We start from the raw sequence: 18898 nt of genomic DNA, 5'->3' as shown, positions 1-18898 counted from the left end.
TTAAATAAAATATAAAAAAACAGGTTAATTATAGTTTTTTTTTAATTAACTGATTGCAATTCAGGTCTACCAAATTTAGGCAATGTTCTAAGAACTTAACTATATTTAAAGAAGAATAAAAATCATGCTATTTCAACTAGTTTTTGCTAAAAACTTATTGCTCACAAGGCTCTGAACTGTGAGAATTGACTATTGCAATTGTCTATATGGAAAATTTGAATATAATGGGGTGAGGATGTCCTCCGCCTATAATATCTTGATCCAGCAGAGAGAGACTAAAATTTCACGATAATGTGGTGCTTTACAAAAACGCACCTACCAAGAAACACACATGGAAAGTACATTCAAAGACATATGATCACTGAGTAGATGAATGTGTTGATGCGATTGTTAGTACGAAAATTTTTTTTGTTTCATTAAGATGCTATTTTCTTTTAACTCATTTGAAATAGTTACCATGTAAGATGAAGGCGTTATTTGAAACACTTGTGTTCTTATTCTGATGATCTCCAGAGAGAGTTGATTAAAATGCAGAGGGTGTCTAACTTTCTTGAGCCATGTTCCCCGTGATATAAACCATTACCAAGTTCATTCTATAAGCCCAGCCTAAGGTTACTTGAAGGAATACATAAAATGATATTTTGCTGAAGAACTGTAATTAAATATCAAAAATCAGTGTGGCTGATAATAAGCTAAGCTTATTGGATAGTTACTTCAAATATTGACTAATTATTGCATATACAATTAGGATTAAAAAAAAAAGAAGAAAAAAATTGCCTTCCACAGAATAACTTACATTTTCTTGTCTTTCACTAGAAGTTGGACATAAATGAGAATAAAACTCATGGGTATAAACAGGAAAGTAGAAGATACTTTGTTCAGACCTGTTTCCTCGGATTTTAATGAGTTAAATTATTTTCAACATCACGAGCATGAAAGATACGTTATGCTTTCAATACAGAAAAAGTCATTAGAAGAAATTAATTATTTGGATCAAGAGAGAAGAAAAACTCATGAATAAAAAGAAATGTTATTCTCTGTGAAATGCTATACAATAATATAATTATTTGGGGGCCAAGACCCTAACAAATGCATTCTTTTTTGAAATAAAGGATGATTATAGGAGGTTAAAATGAAAGTCTAATTTGGGGCAGGACTGTGTAGAGTGCATGAGTGTCTCCCCGCATTCAAGCCCTAAACTGGATAAAAAGTCCAAACAAAGCAAATCACTTTAATACCTCTGAGGTTTTATCTGATGGTTGAGGAAAAACAAACTAAAGCAATTAATCATAAAACTAGCCAATGACATGACACGTGTGGTGGGTGACACCCACACTGAGCGCATATAAAAGGCCTCTGCAACGAGAAATGTCCACACCACACTGAAGTGACACCTCTCCACTGCTTCTCTACCCAAGCACAACCTCAGCAACCAACACCATGTGTGGCAGCTACTACGGACGCTGTGGCTATGGAGGCTGCGGCTACGGAGGCTGCGGCTACGGAGGCTGCGGTTATGGAGGCTGTGGCTACGGAGGCTGCGGCTACGGAGGCTGCGGTTACGGAGGCTGCGGCTACGGACGCTGCGGTTATGGAGGCTGCGGTTACGGAGGCTGCGGCTACGGAGGCTGCGGCTACGGACGCTGCGGTTATGGAGGCTGCGGTTATGGAGGCTGCGGCTACGGAGGCTGCGGTTATGGAGGCTGTGGCTACGGAGGCTGCGGCTACGGAGGCTATGGCTACGGAGGCCTGGGCTGTGGCTATGGCTCCAGCTATGGCTGTGGCTTCGGCTGCTACTAACTGGGAATGCTGTGGGAGACCCTCATCCTCCACACCTGGACGTGGGATTCACCAACTCTGAGCCCCACACGTTCTGAGCCTCATGGTTGGGTGCGGATTATCCTACATCACAGGTGTTAGACATGACTCTTTTTGAAGACTCGAACTCTTCGTCTCTCTTTGTCTGAACTACAAGTCCTTCCTTTCTTGTTATAACTCGTGGAAAGTAGAATGTGAAAATGATCCTGTGAGCTCCTGCCAGGTGTCTCGTCTGGATGGTGTTGTCACAGATTCTGCCTTTTGATTTTCATACTGATTGTTTTTCTCCATTTTTCTAATAAACTTCTTCAATGTGGCATAACGATCTCAGTTCTCTTTTCATTTAATATTAATAGCTATGTTTTGAGCTTTTTAGAAATTATTTGTATTAAAGGAGACAATTGCCTTCTTTAGGGGATATCTTCTTTTTATATTTCTAATTCAGTTGCTCTACCAAATCCTTGATTTGTGACATCAAGAAAGTACCAATCTTTGCAGCTGTCCGTTTTCTACTCTGGTTAAGCTGTAATAATGTGTGATGCTGGGTTATTGTTAAGATAAACGAGATAATATTTGCCAATTTAGTTAAGCACTGTCTGGAAACACTATATATTCCAAGTGCTTTTGCATCAAAATCTTCATCTATTGAAATTCCTTGTAAGAGTGTTGGAAGGAAAAATAAAATAAGATAAAAACAGGGAGGGAGGCAAACCATAAGAGACTCTTAATTATAGGGAACAAACTGAAGGTTGCTGGAGGAGAGGTAGGTGGGGGATGAGCAAAATGGGTGATGGGCATTAAGGAGGGCACTGGTGATGAGCACTGGGTGTTATATGCAAATGATGAATCACTAAACTCTGCCCCTGAAGTTAATACTATACTATATGTTAACTGATTTGTATCTAAATAAAATCTTTTTAAAAAAAGATTTATTTATTTGAAAGAGAGAGAGAGAGCGCATGAGTTGGGGAGAGGGAGAGGGAGAAACAGACTCCCTGCTGAGCAGGGAGCCCCATGCGGGACTCGATTCCAGGACCCTGGGATCATGACCTGAGCTGAAGGCAGGCGCTTAATTGACTGAGCCACCCAGGTGCCCCTAAATAAAATCTTGAAAGAAAAAAACCAGGTGTGAGTGTTGACGCATGATTCTGGTTTTCTCATCTTTGGGTTGGGCATATGAAAGCAAGAAGTGTTGCTTATGGTAGTTCAGCTCAAGAGGTAGAGTAGTTTAAACACATCCCAGCCTGTTTCCACCTAAAAAGTCTTGCTATGGTTTAAGAAATTATTTTTAAAAGATGACACCTGCTCTAAAACCCATTACGTGTTTATGTTTAAAGCTGCCTCATGGCATCCTCCATACTTGTTTGTCCTGAGTCATTTCTTCCCTGTCTGGTGTGTGGTTTCAGTTGTTGCTGCAGTTGTTTGCCTTTTCCGTGTGTGTGTGTGTGTGTGTGTGTGTGTGTGTGTGTGTGTGATATGTCTGTGAACTTGTCAATTATTTTTTCTTGAAACGTGATTCTCAATCTTGGACACGAATGAGTTGAAGTGAAGTATTTAAGGTAATGGATGGGCCCCCATCATGGGGCAGGTTGTCAGGTTCAAGTTTGAAATTGTTGACCTCGCAAGAAGGAATTAAGATCCTTGAAAATATCAAACTCCAAAAGACAGCATATTTTCCTCCATGTATACTTATATGAGGACTTGTTTTTCTTATTTACTTTATTTTTGAAGCTTGGCATTTTTGTTTGATGTTAGTAGAGATTAGTTGATCGATGCTTACACATCTAAAGAAATAGTAGGTTTTACAATTGTTTTGGCTTGCTTGGTAAGTCATAAGAGTTGGACACAAGTGTGATGTCTTGGATGTAGGGTTACAAGCCAAGAATCCTTTTGGTTATGGTTTCCCATGATTTTCCCCCAACATATGCTTTAATGTCACCTAGGATTGATTAACATTCTTAGCAGCTCTACCATATTGAAACTGAAGTTAAATGCTATCATTATCATCCCCAAATAAACATCCATTTTTGTACTCACATTGGATGGTCCACTTCTTTAAAGTCTTCAAAATACGAATATCTCCAATTGAAATTGAAATACATGGGCATCTTTTACACTTTACACTATTCCTTATTTATGTCTCTCTTTTTTTACAGTGACAAACCTCGACCTCAACATCATTGCGTTCACCCTATCCACCAGCACACACAAAATACTTCCTAAATCACCACCCTAAAACATAAAGCATAGGTCTGCCTCTTACTGGCTCGTGACATTTGACAAATTATGGACCCTCTTGGAAACTGGTGTTCTTATGAAAATGTTAGGAATAATGATAGAACCAGGGTTCTTGGATTGCTCTGCGAATGTTAGCATCTAGTGAATGTAACATTTTACTATTTCATGCGTGGTTTATTTTCTGATTCTTTGCATATAAAAGAGTCATTTTCTGTCAAACTTGTTCTATGCTGTTTATGTAATTCATATTCCAAAGCTCTCTGAAATAACATATATTTATAATCTAAATAATAATAATAAGTAGCATTTTTTAGCTGTTTATCATAGGACAATCACTTGCCAAGTCCTTTATGCACATTATCCTACATAAGCCCCAGAAAAACTCTACAATGTGTTAAAATTACCCAGTTTTACAGCTGCATAAAAGAAGAATGAGTTAATTTTCTCACTGGCAGCTTTAATGTGGCAAGGAGATGTCTCATAATTACCTGTTTGTTGTCTCTGTGCATGTGAATATAAAACGTTGTTGGTTTTCCTGCCTAGATAATTGCAAGGACTTTTTTCTCCCCCACTAAATGCAAAAGACTCTCCTGAGATGAGTTTAGTTACTAGTACCACTTATTATTGAATAATATGAAATTAATAAATTGATGACCAAGTTTATTTTTAACTTTTCCCCCAATAAAAAGTCTTTCTTCCTTTATCCTTTTTTCTCCACCTGCCACTTTAATTATGAAATTCCAACTCTCCTTCACTAGACATCTAGAATCTTTGATGTACATATCTTTCTCTACTTGGCATAACTGTTGTCTTCTTATGCTTTAGCTCCAAATTCTAGGAAAGCCTGTTAGTCCCTTCCCCTATCTCAGCTTATGTTAAATTTTCTATTTTCAGGAAAGACCATACATTTTTCATGGCAAATACATATTTCTTCTTTTTAGATTTTGCTATTTGCTTAGATTCTTGTAATAGTGTTATCCATTCTGTGTCTCTTATGAATTTTAGAATTAAAAAAGTCTGTTAAAGCGTTCTCCCTTCCTTTGCAATAGTGCTATTTTGACAGGTGGGCATATGCTGAACCCTTAGATCCATTCTTTGATTTTTCATAGCAAGTTCTTTTCATACAGTTTTAGCCTTTAAAAGAATAATCTACATACCCAGTACTTATGTTCAGTACTTGTTCCATTAGAATTTATGTGTATTCATATGCAAACTTTCCTACACAGACAACTGTAAGGAAAATGCTTAGATTTTTAATTTTATTTAGCCTATTTACCAATATCTATTATTCTTTTTTTTAAAAAAAGATTTATTTATTTTAGAGAGAGAGTGTGAGTGAGACCAGGGAGAGGGGTAAAGGGAGAGGGAGAGAGAATCTCAAGCAGGCTCAACGCGGAGCCCAAAGGAAGGGCTCGATCCCATGACCCTGAGATCATGACCTGAGCCAAAATCGAGTCGGATTCTTAACCGACTGAGCTACCCAGGCACCCCAGCAATATGTATGATTCTTAAGGAAGACCTTATGGTGTGGGCAAGTGGAAGTAGTCATTTCTAACACTACATAAAGTGTGTTATTGCTTATGTTTATTGTGGCTGTCTTGCTGGTCTATGCTAGGTGTTAGTGATGTTCTACTTCAGATTCATTCTATTTTCCCCCTAGGTGAGTTACTTCCTTGCCCAGTACCCTAAGGGAGGTCACTTGCTTGCCCACAGTTCTCCCACCTGAATTTGGGCTCCATTGAGAAAGTGTGCTGCAGTGCCATAGGACATATCTATCTCTCTGTCCATCTGTCTATTGGTCCATCTGTCATCTATCTATCCAACTAATTTCTTTTTAAAGGGATATGTTTCCAATCTCTTTTTGAAGAAACTTTGGGCATTTATCAGAGTAACTGAATACTAGCAAAAGAGAATATCTAAATTTTTAGAGTGCTATTGTCATAGGATCTGAGCTCATGTTTGCATAGAGACCCCAAATGCAAGAGTTACCTCTCATTAGGTTGAAGGCACACAAAGACCAGATGTCAATCAGAGTTCTGGTCCAAATATGTCTCAAAATGGGATTAATTGTCCCCTACTCCCCTTGTGTAGTAATTTTTGCAGTCTTGTGGGTATAAGTAGCATGGATATACATAGAAGCTAACTAAATCTTTACATGGTTCCCTCACCTGTAAATTATAGTGGGAATGTTCAAATGGAAGACCCTGAAGAAATACATAGAAAGAGAGAAAGGAGGGTTTTTTACAGGAATTGTCTCATACAATTATGGAGGCTGAAAAGTCCCACAGTCTGCCATCTACAAGCTGGAGAACCAGGAAAGCCAGTGGTGTAATTTAGTCTGAGTCTGGGGGCCTTGGGAACCAGGATCACCAATGTCTGGAGTCAGGAGAGGAAGGGTGTCCTGATTCAGGCAGAGAAAAAATTTGCCCCTTTTCTGCTTTTTTTTTGTTGTTGTTGTTCTATTTATGCCCTCAACAGGTTGGAAGTTGCCCAATCACATTGGTGAGGGTGACCTCTATTTAGTTTATGATCTCAAATGCTAATCTCATCTAGAAACATCCTCACAGACACGTCCAGAAATAATGTTTTACTAGCTATCTGGGCATCCATTAGCCCAGTCAAGTTAACACATAAAATTAAGCATCACAGTATAGAATGACAGATTATCGCCACCATTAAAGACGTAGAGGATGTAGGAATTGTGGTAGTCATCGTATACACGTTTGATTCATTATTGTTCCTCCTGCAGAATTTAGTTTTTGGCAAACCCCCATGTGTGAGTTGCAGCACAGATTGCTAGGTTTCTGGAGCAAAGCCATATTGTGGCAGAATATATTCACAGCTCAAAAAGAAACTCCTGGCATACTAATGGAGCCAAGCAGAGACTGAACATCTGTCACAGTGCAACAGCAAATGACGATGGTGCTGACCTTCATGACTGAGTACTCTCAGATCCACCGAGCCATAAATTCTGGTAGACTTAGCAGTAGGAATCTTATGTTAAGTGGTAATATAGATTCAGAGTCAGAGCAGGTGCAAAGGTCATGAGTGAGTTGCACTTGTTACCTACTTAAAACCCTATCTAGCCTAAAGTCTACCTGTAGCACTAAAACCTTTCTGTAAGCTCACTCTTATAGCCCCATGGGGGTGCTCCGATGACTAAATGGCAGAGCAAGAATATACCCAGGACTGGTTCATGGATGGGTCTTCTCCATATGTTGGAATTAGCCTGAAAATGGACTGCTGTTGCACTAAGAATCGCTCTGAGAACGAGTAGTTAGGTGAGATGTCCCCAATAGGCAGAACTTTCGTGCAGTATACCCAATCATTAATTTTATGTGGAAGGAGGTGTGGTCTAAGCTAAGAACATACAAAGACATCTGGACAGTTATTAATAGTTTGGCTAGTTTTTCAGGGGTCAGAAAGAGTATGCTTAAACCAAGCAATCTGAGGAGGAATTGTGTAGATGGACATATCAGAGTGGATAAAAATTATGTAGATTTTTGAGTTTGATGTCACTTTTCACCATAGTGCATCTACATCAGAGAAGGTTGTACAAAACAACCAGGTGGACAGTAACTCAGCTAGGAAATGTCTAACGGCTTCTGTCATCTGCAATACCAGCGCGTGTGCAAGGGGGCTCAAAAATAGAATTACTATAGTGGTAAAGATGGGTCTCCTTTTACAAAATGGATTGGAGATGGAATGTCTAATCTGCAAGCATCAAAAGATTTCACTGAGCCCTTAATGAGGCACCACACTTAGAGGATTCCAAGCAGCTCTTGATGGCAAGTTGATTTTATCAGTCTCCTTCCATATAGATGGAAATTGCTATTTAATAGGAATGATAGATCTTTGGGTATGGGTTTGCCTTTACTGCCCACAGTGACATGACCATCACCAAGCTCTGAGATATGTGCTGGCTCATTTATTATCACAGAATCCTGCAAACATTACTGTGGACTGAGACAGTTTCTGAGAAGAAGATGAAATAATGCACCCATGGCTATGAGATCTATTCATCTTAGCACATATCACAGCAACCAGTTGAAATGGCTTCTTAAAATGCAGCTAATGAATGAGCTGAGCATTATACTCTGTGAGATTTGTATTTTTTGTACAATGTAGAATATATTTTTAACTAATACTACCCTGTCCCTACTAACTAGAATATAGAGATCTGGGGGGGGGGGGGAACCTGTTGAAGAAAATTGTTCTCTTTCACCATCACTCCCTGGGACTCATTTAATAAATTGCTATCAGGTTGTTGCCTACCTGATAACAGTGGGCTCCACATACAAGTAGATCAGCAGAGAAATTAATTACAGTATTGAGTAGTGTGAAGAGATATAGCTCTGCTGTATAGTGGGAGTTTGAAGAGACATGTCAGAAATTCACAGGATTTGTTGGGATTGCTTCCATTCCCAAAGGACTGCTACACAAGGGCACAGGAATTGAGACGAGGGCTCCAACTTCTCGGGGATATAGTTTTAGCTACCTAGACCAGCAGAAGTGCCAGCAAACTATGAGGGCAATGTAGAACGGGTAATAAAGGACAGAGATGATGAATGTCAATTACTGCTTAGAAACCAATTTGTAGCTGAAAAGGGACTTTAGCTTGTCCGACTAATCTTTTTGCTGCTGTTCAATTTGGTTTTGTGTTTTGAAAATTCATGACTAGCTATTGTCTTTAAGAAGCGGTGATAGAAGAGATTGACCATAGCGTGAGATATGCCTGCACCTGAGTGATGCAGAGAGTAAACTCTGGAAGGTTTTTGTCGGTGCCTCATCAGTAAACACTCTGCATCCATTTCAGTCATGCTGATGGCTTCCTCTTGCAAGCTGTTCAAGTTCTCAGAATGATGCCTTTGTCCCTTCAAGTGCCAATGAATTCATGTCTTTGGCCAGACTTCAGCTGATGGAAAAATAGCAGCTATGCAGCCACACACACACATACACACACACACACACACACACACACACACACACACACACACATTCTTATACTCAGAAGTGATGAAGATAATGAATATATATAAAAACATACTGTACACTTGCCAATGAATTTACATTTAATGAAAAATAAGCAAATAATAAATAAAATCAGAATTTTCCCAAAATTGGATTTGTGCAAACATACAAAAGTGAATGGATATTTTTACCCCACATAATCATTGGGTATTCTAGATAATTCATGAGTGGGTGACTCTCTTATCATAGGTGGCCTAGGATTTAGATATTAGTGTTAGAATAGAAAATAATACTAGTATAATAGAGAATCTTTATATAAATAACAACAGGACCTATCCAAGGGATCAGCAAACTGGAACAGCTCAGTAGAAGCCAGAACACCAGTATCTTCCAAAGCAGCGTGGACGGTAGCAGGCATAACCATAGCTACCACAGCCGCAGCCATAGCCACAGCCCAGGCCACTGTAGCCATAGCCCAGGCCGCCATAATAGTTGCCGTAGTAGCACATGGTGTCAGGAGCAGAGGGTTCAGTTGAGGAGCAGAATGAGTTCTTTGAGTTTGAATTTCATAATCTGCGCGGAGCCTTTTATACAACCTGAGTGGTATGTGGGAAGACCACCAACAGGATTGACTCATTTCCAAACAAACGGACATTTCTAAAAAAATCTGAAGAATTCTTTATAACCAATGTATTCAGGACTCTGTTGCTGTATACAGTGTCATGTGCCTCTAAAAAAAACTTATTTCCTAATTACACCACATTTGCTTACTTAAGAACCCAGCTTCCATGAGATCTTATGAGCAATGCAAACCTCATCTCTGTTATTATTATTGTTGTTGGTTTGATTTGAATTTTTTGAAGTTTTTATTTAAATTCTAGTTAGTTAACATACAGCGTAATACGAGTTTTATGTGCACAATATAGTGATTCAACTCTTCCATAAGTTACGTGGTGCTCGTCACAAGTGCCCTCCTTAATTTCTGTTTCACCCACCTCCCCTCTGGTAACCATTGATTAGGTTTCTCAAAGATATGATAGGTAATTCCTTTTTTTACACTTTATTGATGAATAATTGACAAATATAATGGTATACATTTAAAGTGTACAACATGATGATCTGATGTGCATATTCATTGTGGAATGATTACCAAGCTCAAGATAACTAGCATGTCTATTACCTTATGTCATTAACTCTTTTCACGTGTGTGTGGTAATGAACCCGCTATGGAAACATAAAGATGGATGGACATACTAGTGCTTCAGCCTGGCTTGACTTTAAACTGAACAGATTTTTCTCTTCCTTATCCTTGAAGGCTCCCCCTCCCCTTTAGATGTTTTTCTGAGAATCCTTTGTTCCAGAAACTTTCTGTCAATACTGATATTTCACTGACCCTGACATATATGTAGTAAGGAGACTAGGATGCCAGCACCAGTGCTAGTCATGAAACCACCTCGAAGTCATGGTGTGTGCAGCTGGCAGCACCTACCAGATTTCTAACGAAACCACCCAGGTCCTGTATTTTCCTACAAAACCCCTCTGCCTGTTATCCCAGTGGGTCTGCAATTTTGAAGGCATTAGCCAGCTACAGCCTCCTTTGCCTGGCAAAGTAATAAAACTATTGTTCCTCTAATTTTTTTAAAAAAAGATTTTATTTATTTATTTGAGAGAGGGAGAAGGCATGAATGGGGCGGGGAAGAGAGAGGGCAGTGGGAGAGGGAAAAGCAGACTCCCAGCTGAGCAGGGGGCCCAAGGCGGGGCTCCATCTCAGGACCCTGAAATCATGACCTGAGCCAAAGGCAGATGTTTAACCGACCGAAACACCAAGTGCCCCCACTATTGTTCCTCTTCATCCCCAAACTCTGTCTTCATGTTGTATTTAGCTCCGGAGCACAGAGGTTGGCTTTCAACCACAGTAAGAGTGCATAAGATCTTCTCTCAACAACTTTAAAGCATACAGCCGATATTAACTATAGTCACCCTGTTGTACATGTGTTCCTCAGAATTTATAAGCGAAAATTTGTATCCTTTGAACCACATCACCCCATTTTCCCCTTTTTGCAGCCCCTAGCCAACACCATTCTATTGTCTGTGCCTATAAAATTCCTTTTCATTTTTGTTTTAGCTCCTATGCATGACTGATACCATACAGTATTTATTTTTCTCTGTCTAGCTTATCTCACTTAGCATAATGCCCTCCAGGTTGATTTATGTTTCTGCAAATGGCAGAGTTGTCTTCTTTTTTTATGGCTGAGTTTGTGCCATTTGTCTTTATGGGCCTTAGACATGGAGAGAAATATGTATTCTACCAGAAATCTCAGTTTAGAAAACTATTCTACTTTGTTGATTTTTTTCATTTTTTTCAGTTATTTTTTTGTGACAGACACACAATAGCAATTAAATTCTGAAATAAATATGTTAAATTCTGATAATGAATACCTGAAAAACAATAAAAAAACAATGAGTTGAATAAGCTTATTTGTAACTTGGGGAGTTAATTTTGCTTATTTATCTTTAATTTAATTTATTTTATTTTAAAAAATATTTTATTTATTTATTTATTTTAGAGAAAGAGAGAAAGAAAGAGCGCGTGAGCAGGGGGGAGGAGGCAGACGGGAAGGTACAGGCAGACTCCCCGCTGAGCCGAGAGCCCAATCCTAGGACCTGGAGATCATGACCTGAGCTGAAGGGGGATGCCTAATCAACTTAGCTACCCAGGTGCCCCTGGGGGAGTTAATTTTAAATTGAATGGTCAAAGAAGACATCTGAGGAGATGGCACTTTCCTTGAAACCTGAATGAAGAGAAGGATTCAAGCATTCCCGCTGCAATTTCCAGAAAGAGGGGTCAGCAGTACAACAGCAAAGCTCTTAAGGAGGGAGACAACTTGGTCTGAGATGCTGAAAAGTCACTGTGTTTGGAATATGGAAAATGAGAAAGAAAATGGTAGGAGATGATGTCAGAGAAGATAGTTTATTGTAGGATATTCTAAATGCAATGAGAAGCCTGTGGAGGTATGCTCCAGGGGAAGGGTGTAATTTAATTTTTCTTGAGCCATGAGATTGAGATATTGGAAGAGAATACATTTGGTGTCATGAGGGGTCATGGATCCTTTGTGGGGAATATTAAATTTCTGGTGACTAAGATAATAATTGAATTATCAGGTAGACAGTTGACTAGACATCTATAAAAGGGTGAAGATAAAGAACATAGGAAGACCAAAAACAATGCTCTGAGTTTAGAGTCAAATTACGGAGAAGATAATACAAAAATTCCTGGAAAGCTGAAGTTGGAGGCAAAGTAAGTGAGTACAGTGTATCTCATTCAGAGAGAGACAGTCTGTCAAGAAAGAAGAGTTCAACTGACCTGAATTTTCAGAACTCTGGTAAAATGAATACAGAGAATCAAACCATATTTAGATTTGGCAAGACATGACAGGTGCGTTTCAGTGGAGTGGTGGGTCAACAGTCTAAATGTTTGAGGGAAAAGAACATGAGACAGTGGAAGATGTAATCTTAGAAATACATTTTTGAAATTTCTATGAAGAGGAATAGTGAATTAAGGAGTTACCTTGGGAAACTCAAAGGAATTTTCTTGGGGAAAGATTTGCTTGATGTTTGCTTTGTGTTCCATGAGAGGTAATTAGCACTAATTATATTTCAGAGAATTAGGGCAACAACACTTAAAAAAAAAAGAGTGCCATGATACATACATAGAGCACAGAGGATTTTTAGGGCAGTGAGGCTGTTCTATGATACTACAATGGTGGCTACATGTCATTACACATTTGTCAAAACCACAGAAGGTATAAAATGAAGAGTGAACCCTAATTTAAACTTTAGACTCAGCGATAATAATGTGTCAATGTAGGTCCATCAGTTGTAATAAATGTTACCATTCTGGTTCCAGATGTTGACAGTTATGGGATAGATGGGACCTTCCACAATCCCTTTAACTGGTTGCAAAACTACTTGCTAAATGATTATTTTGTTAACTAATAGAATTTAGTCATACACCTTTCTGGCCCATGAATTTATTCAATGTACAGGACTTAAATCTAAAAAAAAAAAAATGGCAATCACATTATTTCAACTGGTGTTCATTAAAAAATTATTCTCAATCGAATAGTAACTTTTTGATGAATCTAAAGGATGATAATGTGAAACAAGTATCTGATGTAGTTGAGATTTTCTAACAGTTATTACCTCAGTGAAGGAGGGACTGGAATGATATGCAACCATAACAATGTCTCTAGTTTGTGGAAATACATTTATCAATAAAAATAAATAGAAAATACATTAAAATGCATGGTAAGTGGATAAGCGATGTGTTTAACCTGATTATTCATGTAATTTATTGCTTTGTTCTATTAGAGGCTTTTTCCCCTTGACTAATTTGAATTACTTCTCAAAGCAGACGAGCTGAATGAATTACAAAGAGCTCGGGTACTGAATTCTGGCGGAAGGTTAACTAAGTCTAAATAGTTTCCAATCTTGAACCCTCTTCACTATTGGATAACCCAATCTTACACTCTTTGGTTATGCTTTAAGGTTATATGAAGAGATACGTACTAAAAGTCTTTAAACACAGAACATCATTGTATTGTGACCACCTTGGTCATTGATTATGGATTTCTGTGCATAATCATACGTCTTTCCTGAATCTTCCCAAAGACATAAGATCTAGTTGTTTTCAGACAAAAACAAGGTTCTCTGGGCTTTTCTGTACCTCCTAATAGCCTGGATCATTCAGTGAAAACAATGAAGTAAAAAAAAAAATCAATGATTATTTAAGAGAGTTTCTTGTGCCTGATTAAAAATAGATTACCTATTTAACATTGTATGCCTTTACAAATGAACTTTCCTTTTGATAATGGGAAAAATCAAGTATCTGAAGGTAAAAGAAATCAGAATATTAGCTGATAATTGTATATCCCCAAATGTGAACAGATCTCCCTGTTGACCAGTGAGGAATTAAAAACAAAACAAAACAAAACAAAAATGGGAAGCACTGACATGTCAGATAAGCAAAGCCCATAAGCATGTAACTGGCAAAAATTCTTAAATTTCTCAAAAGTTAAAAAATGGTATCAATTGAAAATGGCAATTGATAGCAAACTCAGTAAAATGGGATCCATTGTTATCACTCTGGTGGTAGGTTCTGATCAGAAATTGTAATCCACGGGATAAACTATTTTTACTGTCCTGCAGAAGAATTAGGCATAAAAAATAAAACAATAATTTGTATAAGTAAAAAACTAGAAATGCAGTTGGCTCAGGGTGGTTTTTCAAGACATGAATAAGCGGGCTCTTTGTTAATTGTATTACAGAGGTGAACTGGCGTGATTTTCTGAGCTGCATCTTTCGGAGGTGGAGAGACAGCTGAAACACTGAAGAGGAAAAAATGTTTTGAAGCAAAGTAGAGGCAAGACTCATTGGTCAAAAATGAGTGCTATTGGTGTTTGGAAAGACAAGGAGAAGACTATAGGTTTTATTTTGTGCCAAGCGCAAGTCAAAATTGGCCTGCTGCAAATGCCACTTCTTGAAATGATGTGTTTATCCAGGTTAAAATGAGATTTGGTGTAATGCAGGAATTTGTATGTACGACTATCTCCTGTCATTATTGACCTGAATTGTTTAGGGGGAGTCCCGAGTCACCAAATAAAACAAACTTCTTTAATTCCTCTGGGGTTTTATCTTATGGTTGAGAAACAACAAACTAATTAGATTAGTCATGAGATTAGCCAGTGGCATGACTTGGGTGGTGGATCCCACCCACATCGAGGGTATATAAAAGGTCTCTGCAGGGGAATTGTCCACAGTAAACTGATACTTCTCTTCTCCTCCTCTACCCAAGCACAACCTCAACAACCAACACCATGTGTGGCAGCTACTACGGACGCTGTGGCTATGGGGGCTGCGGTTATGGAGGCTGCGGTTATGGACGCTGTGGCTACGGAGGCTGCGGCTACGGAGGCTGTGGCTATGGAGGCTGCGGCTACGGAGGCCTGGGCTGTGGCTATGGCTCCAGCTATGGCTGTGGCTTCCGCAGACTGGGCTGTGGCTATGGCTGTGGCTGTGGCTGTGGCTGTGGCTGTGGCTATGGCTACAGCTCCCGCTCCCTCTGTGGCTGTGGCTATGGATGTGGCTCCAGCTACGGCTCTGGCTTTGGCTGTTACTATTGAGGATGCCGTGGGAGTCTTTTCTCTCCCACACATGTAACACTGCCAACCTTGACTCCCACGCCGTTGTGTTCCTACACTAGGTTGGGATAATTCTGGTTATTTATTCCCAACCTTTGCTTCATGATAAGCAGAATGTGATATTCATCCTGTGAACCCATTTACCTCCTTTTACCAGTGACTGATCTTGCTTGATTATTTTCATGCATCATTCTGTTTCCCAGTGTTCCCTAATAAATTTGGCTAACTTGAAATAAAACTCTTGGTTTTCTTTCTATTTATTACAAGTAATAGAATTTATTGCATTTATCTATTTTTAAAGATTTATTTATTTGAGAGAGAGAGAGAGCAAACAAAAGAGTGGGGGGAGGGGCAGAGGGAGAAAGAATCCTTTAGCAGATTCCCTGCTGAGCTTGGAGCCTGATTCTGTCTCCATTCCAGGACCTCGAGATCATGACCTGAGCTGAAATCAAGAGTCAGAGGCTAAACCCACTGAGCCACCCAGGTGCCCCAGAATTTATTTTATTAAAAAAAAAAAAGGTGCATTTGCTTGATTTCAAGAAAGATTGCAATGACCTGTTTTTGACATATATTCTTTTGCTGATTCTACTTTAGTTGCTCCACCAGTTCCGTTATGTCTCTGTTGCTGGGAGTTTTTAGACTACATGAGGTAGCATTTGTCAATTAGTTTATTGTTGCTTATCTCATGGCAAATATTCTGCATATCTTTTCCTTTCACAAACCATCATCTGCAAAGTTCTATGCCTCCTCAAATCTTTTTTTTAATGTTTTATTTTTAAATTACAGACAGAAATATTCATTCCCTTGGTGTATAGCTCTGTGATTTTGAAAAATGCATAGTGTTGTGGTACAACCATCAAAGTCAAGATAAAAAACAGTGCCATCATTCTCCCCACAAAATCCCTCGTGCTTTTTTTTTTTTTTTTTTGGTAGTTTCAAGTTTTTATTTAAATTCCAGTTAGCTAACATATAGTGTAATATTAGTTTCAGGAGTAGAATTAAATGATTCCTCACTTATATATAATACCCAGTGCTCATCACGACAAGTGCCCTCCTTAATCCCCATCACCCATTAACCCATCCCCTGTCCACCTCTCCTCCAGCACCCTCAGTTTATTCTCCGTAGTTAGGAGTCTGTATTATGGTTTGCATCTCACTTTCCCTTCCCCCTCTGTTCATCTGTTTCGTTTCTTGAATCCACATATGAGTGAAATCATATGGTATTTGTCTTTCTCTGATTGGCTTACTTCGCTTAGCATAATACACCCAGCTCCATTGACACCATTGCAAATGACAAGAAAACATGCTCAATGTCACTCACATCAGGGCAACATAAATCAAAACTACAAGGAGGTATCACCTCACACCTGTAAGAATGGCTAAAATTAACAACACAGGAAACAACAGATGTTGACTAGGATGTGGAGAAAGGGGAACCCTTTTACATAGTTGGTGAGAATGCAAACTGGTGCAGACATTCTGGAAAACACTATGGAAGTCCTTCATGCTTTTTCCAAACCCCTTTGCAATCAAGCCTTCCTCATACTCCTAAACCCTGTAAATAAGTGATTCTTCAATCCATCTCTACTTTTTCCTTTTCCAGAAGGTCATATTGTGTTGGAGGTCCCCAAGACTGCCCACAGTTTTGGAAATTTGTTAGAAGGACACATGGGACTCCGCATATAATTGTGCTCTTGGGTAAGATTTATTATAGCTAAGTGGTAGTGATACATAGCTAGATAAGGGAAAAAGACCCAGGCAGGTTCTGGCGGTATCCATGTGAAGATGTTGTTATGCTTTCTCCCTGCAGGAGGGGCCACACAGAGCTTGCTCTTCCCCCAGCAATAGAAATGAAGCATTCTGTGGGTGATATTTCTGCTCAAGGAAGCCCATGAGAGACTCAATGCCCAAAAGTTTTACTGGGGACAGGTAAAAAAAGGCATCAGCAAAATTTCAGACTCCCAGAACGAAAACATGTATTCAGCAAAAAACACATTGTTTATACAAACAATCTAGTCACAATGAATCTGCTTATCAGTTAGGGAATGGTGCGAACACTTCTGACATCCAAGTTCCTAGATTTGGTTTCAGGGTAATGCTGATTTCATAAAATAAATGCACCTGCATTCCCTCCTCTTTTTTTTTTACTCTCTTTCCTGGAGAGTTTCCATATAACTAGTATTATTTCTTCCTTTCATGTTTGGTGCAATTTATCAGTGAAATTATATGAATTGGGAGTTTTCTTTTTTTGGAAAGATTTTAATCACAAGATGTATTTTCCCATGAGTTATGTGGCTGTTCAGATGATATGTTTCCTTTTGATCAAGTTTTTGACAATGTTCTGTCTTTTAAGGAACAGGTCTATTTATATAAGTGATCAAATTTATGAGCATATTATTCCCTGTGTTCCCTTATTGTTTTTGAGATGATTATAGGGTCTGTAGTGATGTCCCTATTTTATTACTATTATTGGTAGTAGTGTCTTCTTTTGTTTCTTTGTGAGTCTTGTTACAGTTTATCAATTTGCTTGAAATTTTCGTAGAATCAGTTTTTGGCTTCATTAGTTTTTGGCTTCATTTCCCCCCCTCAATCTTCTGTTTTAGATTATACTGATTCCAGCTATTAGCTGTATTATTTTCCTTTTCCTTTTATTGAACTTCTTTGCTAATTAGTTTGGAGGAATCTTGGATTACTGATTTGAGAATTTTTTCTTTTTCAATATAAAATTAATTTCTATAAATTTCCCTTCAAACACTATTTTATTTACATCTCACAAATTCTGCTAACTTATATTTTAATTTTCCTTCAATTCGAAATATTTTTAACATACCTTTACATTTTCTCTTACACACACACACACACACACACACACACTTGTATTTGAAGTGATTTTCTTATAAACAATATATAGATAGGTCTAATACTAGCCAATCTGACAATCTCTGTCTTTTCATTGATTATTTGGATATTCACATATTATTTAATTGTTGGTATGGTTGGAATCAGTTCTATCATTTTACTATTTTTTTTCTGTTTTCCAATTCTCAGTTCCACTTCATTTCCTACTTTGTATTATTTGAGTATTTTTAATATTAGTTTTTAATTTATCTAGTTACCTTTTGGCCATATCTCTATTTTTTATTGGTTAATTTTGAGATTGCAATATACATAACTAATGTTTCACAGTGTTCTCAGAGCTCATATTTTACTACTTTAAGTAAAAGGTATAAGGCTTACAAACTGAAATGTCCCTTTACCATTGCCTCCTCTTATTACATTTATTATATATATTATGTCAGCCTACCTTCAAACGCCCTCATTCAGTATTTTAATATTTTCTTTTAGTAGTTATACATATTTTAAAGAATTTAAGAGGGAAAGAGTAGTCTATTTTATTTACCCAAATGTATAAACTTTCTATTACTTTCGCTTCATTTCTGAAGTTCCAGCTATCCCTTCAGTATAAATATCTATAGCCTGAAAAATTTTCTTTAACATATCTTTTAGAAAAAATCTCCTGGACACAAATTCTCTTAGTTTTCCTTCATCTGAGAAAGTTTTTAGTTCACTTGTATTCCTAAAGCATATTTTTAAGTATAGAATGTGGGAATCTTTTTTATTAGCATGTTAGGTATATTTTTCACTGTCTTTTGGATTCCGTTTCTGATAAG

The 18898-nt window shown here is 38.1% G+C and overlaps 2 protein-coding genes across 2 annotated transcripts; both read left to right on the top strand.

Moving 5' to 3' along the window:
• The first annotated feature begins 1440 nt into the window (after positions 1-1440).
• LOC113256855 (keratin-associated protein 6-2-like) lies at positions 1441-1800 on the top strand. Its single transcript, XM_026500801.2, has one exon. The coding sequence runs from the start codon at positions 1441-1443 to the stop codon at positions 1798-1800; it is 360 nt and encodes a 119-aa protein (XP_026356586.2).
• A 12324-nt stretch (positions 1801-14124) lies between these two features.
• LOC113256860 (keratin-associated protein 6-1-like) lies at positions 14125-15209 on the top strand. The gene is made up of 2 exons (XM_026500816.3): positions 14125-14198; positions 14882-15209. The coding sequence occupies exons 1-2, from the start codon at positions 14125-14127 to the stop codon at positions 15207-15209; spliced, it is 402 nt and encodes a 133-aa protein (XP_026356601.2).
• The last annotated feature ends 3689 nt before the right edge of the window (positions 15210-18898 follow it).

This window comes from Ursus arctos, unplaced genomic scaffold (assembly GCF_023065955.2).
Source record: "Ursus arctos isolate Adak ecotype North America unplaced genomic scaffold, UrsArc2.0 scaffold_4, whole genome shotgun sequence".
Classification (NCBI taxonomy): domain Eukaryota; kingdom Metazoa; phylum Chordata; class Mammalia; order Carnivora; family Ursidae; genus Ursus; species Ursus arctos.
The sequence above is the reverse complement of the archived record's forward strand: the minus strand, read 5'-3'. Positions and strand labels throughout refer to the sequence as shown.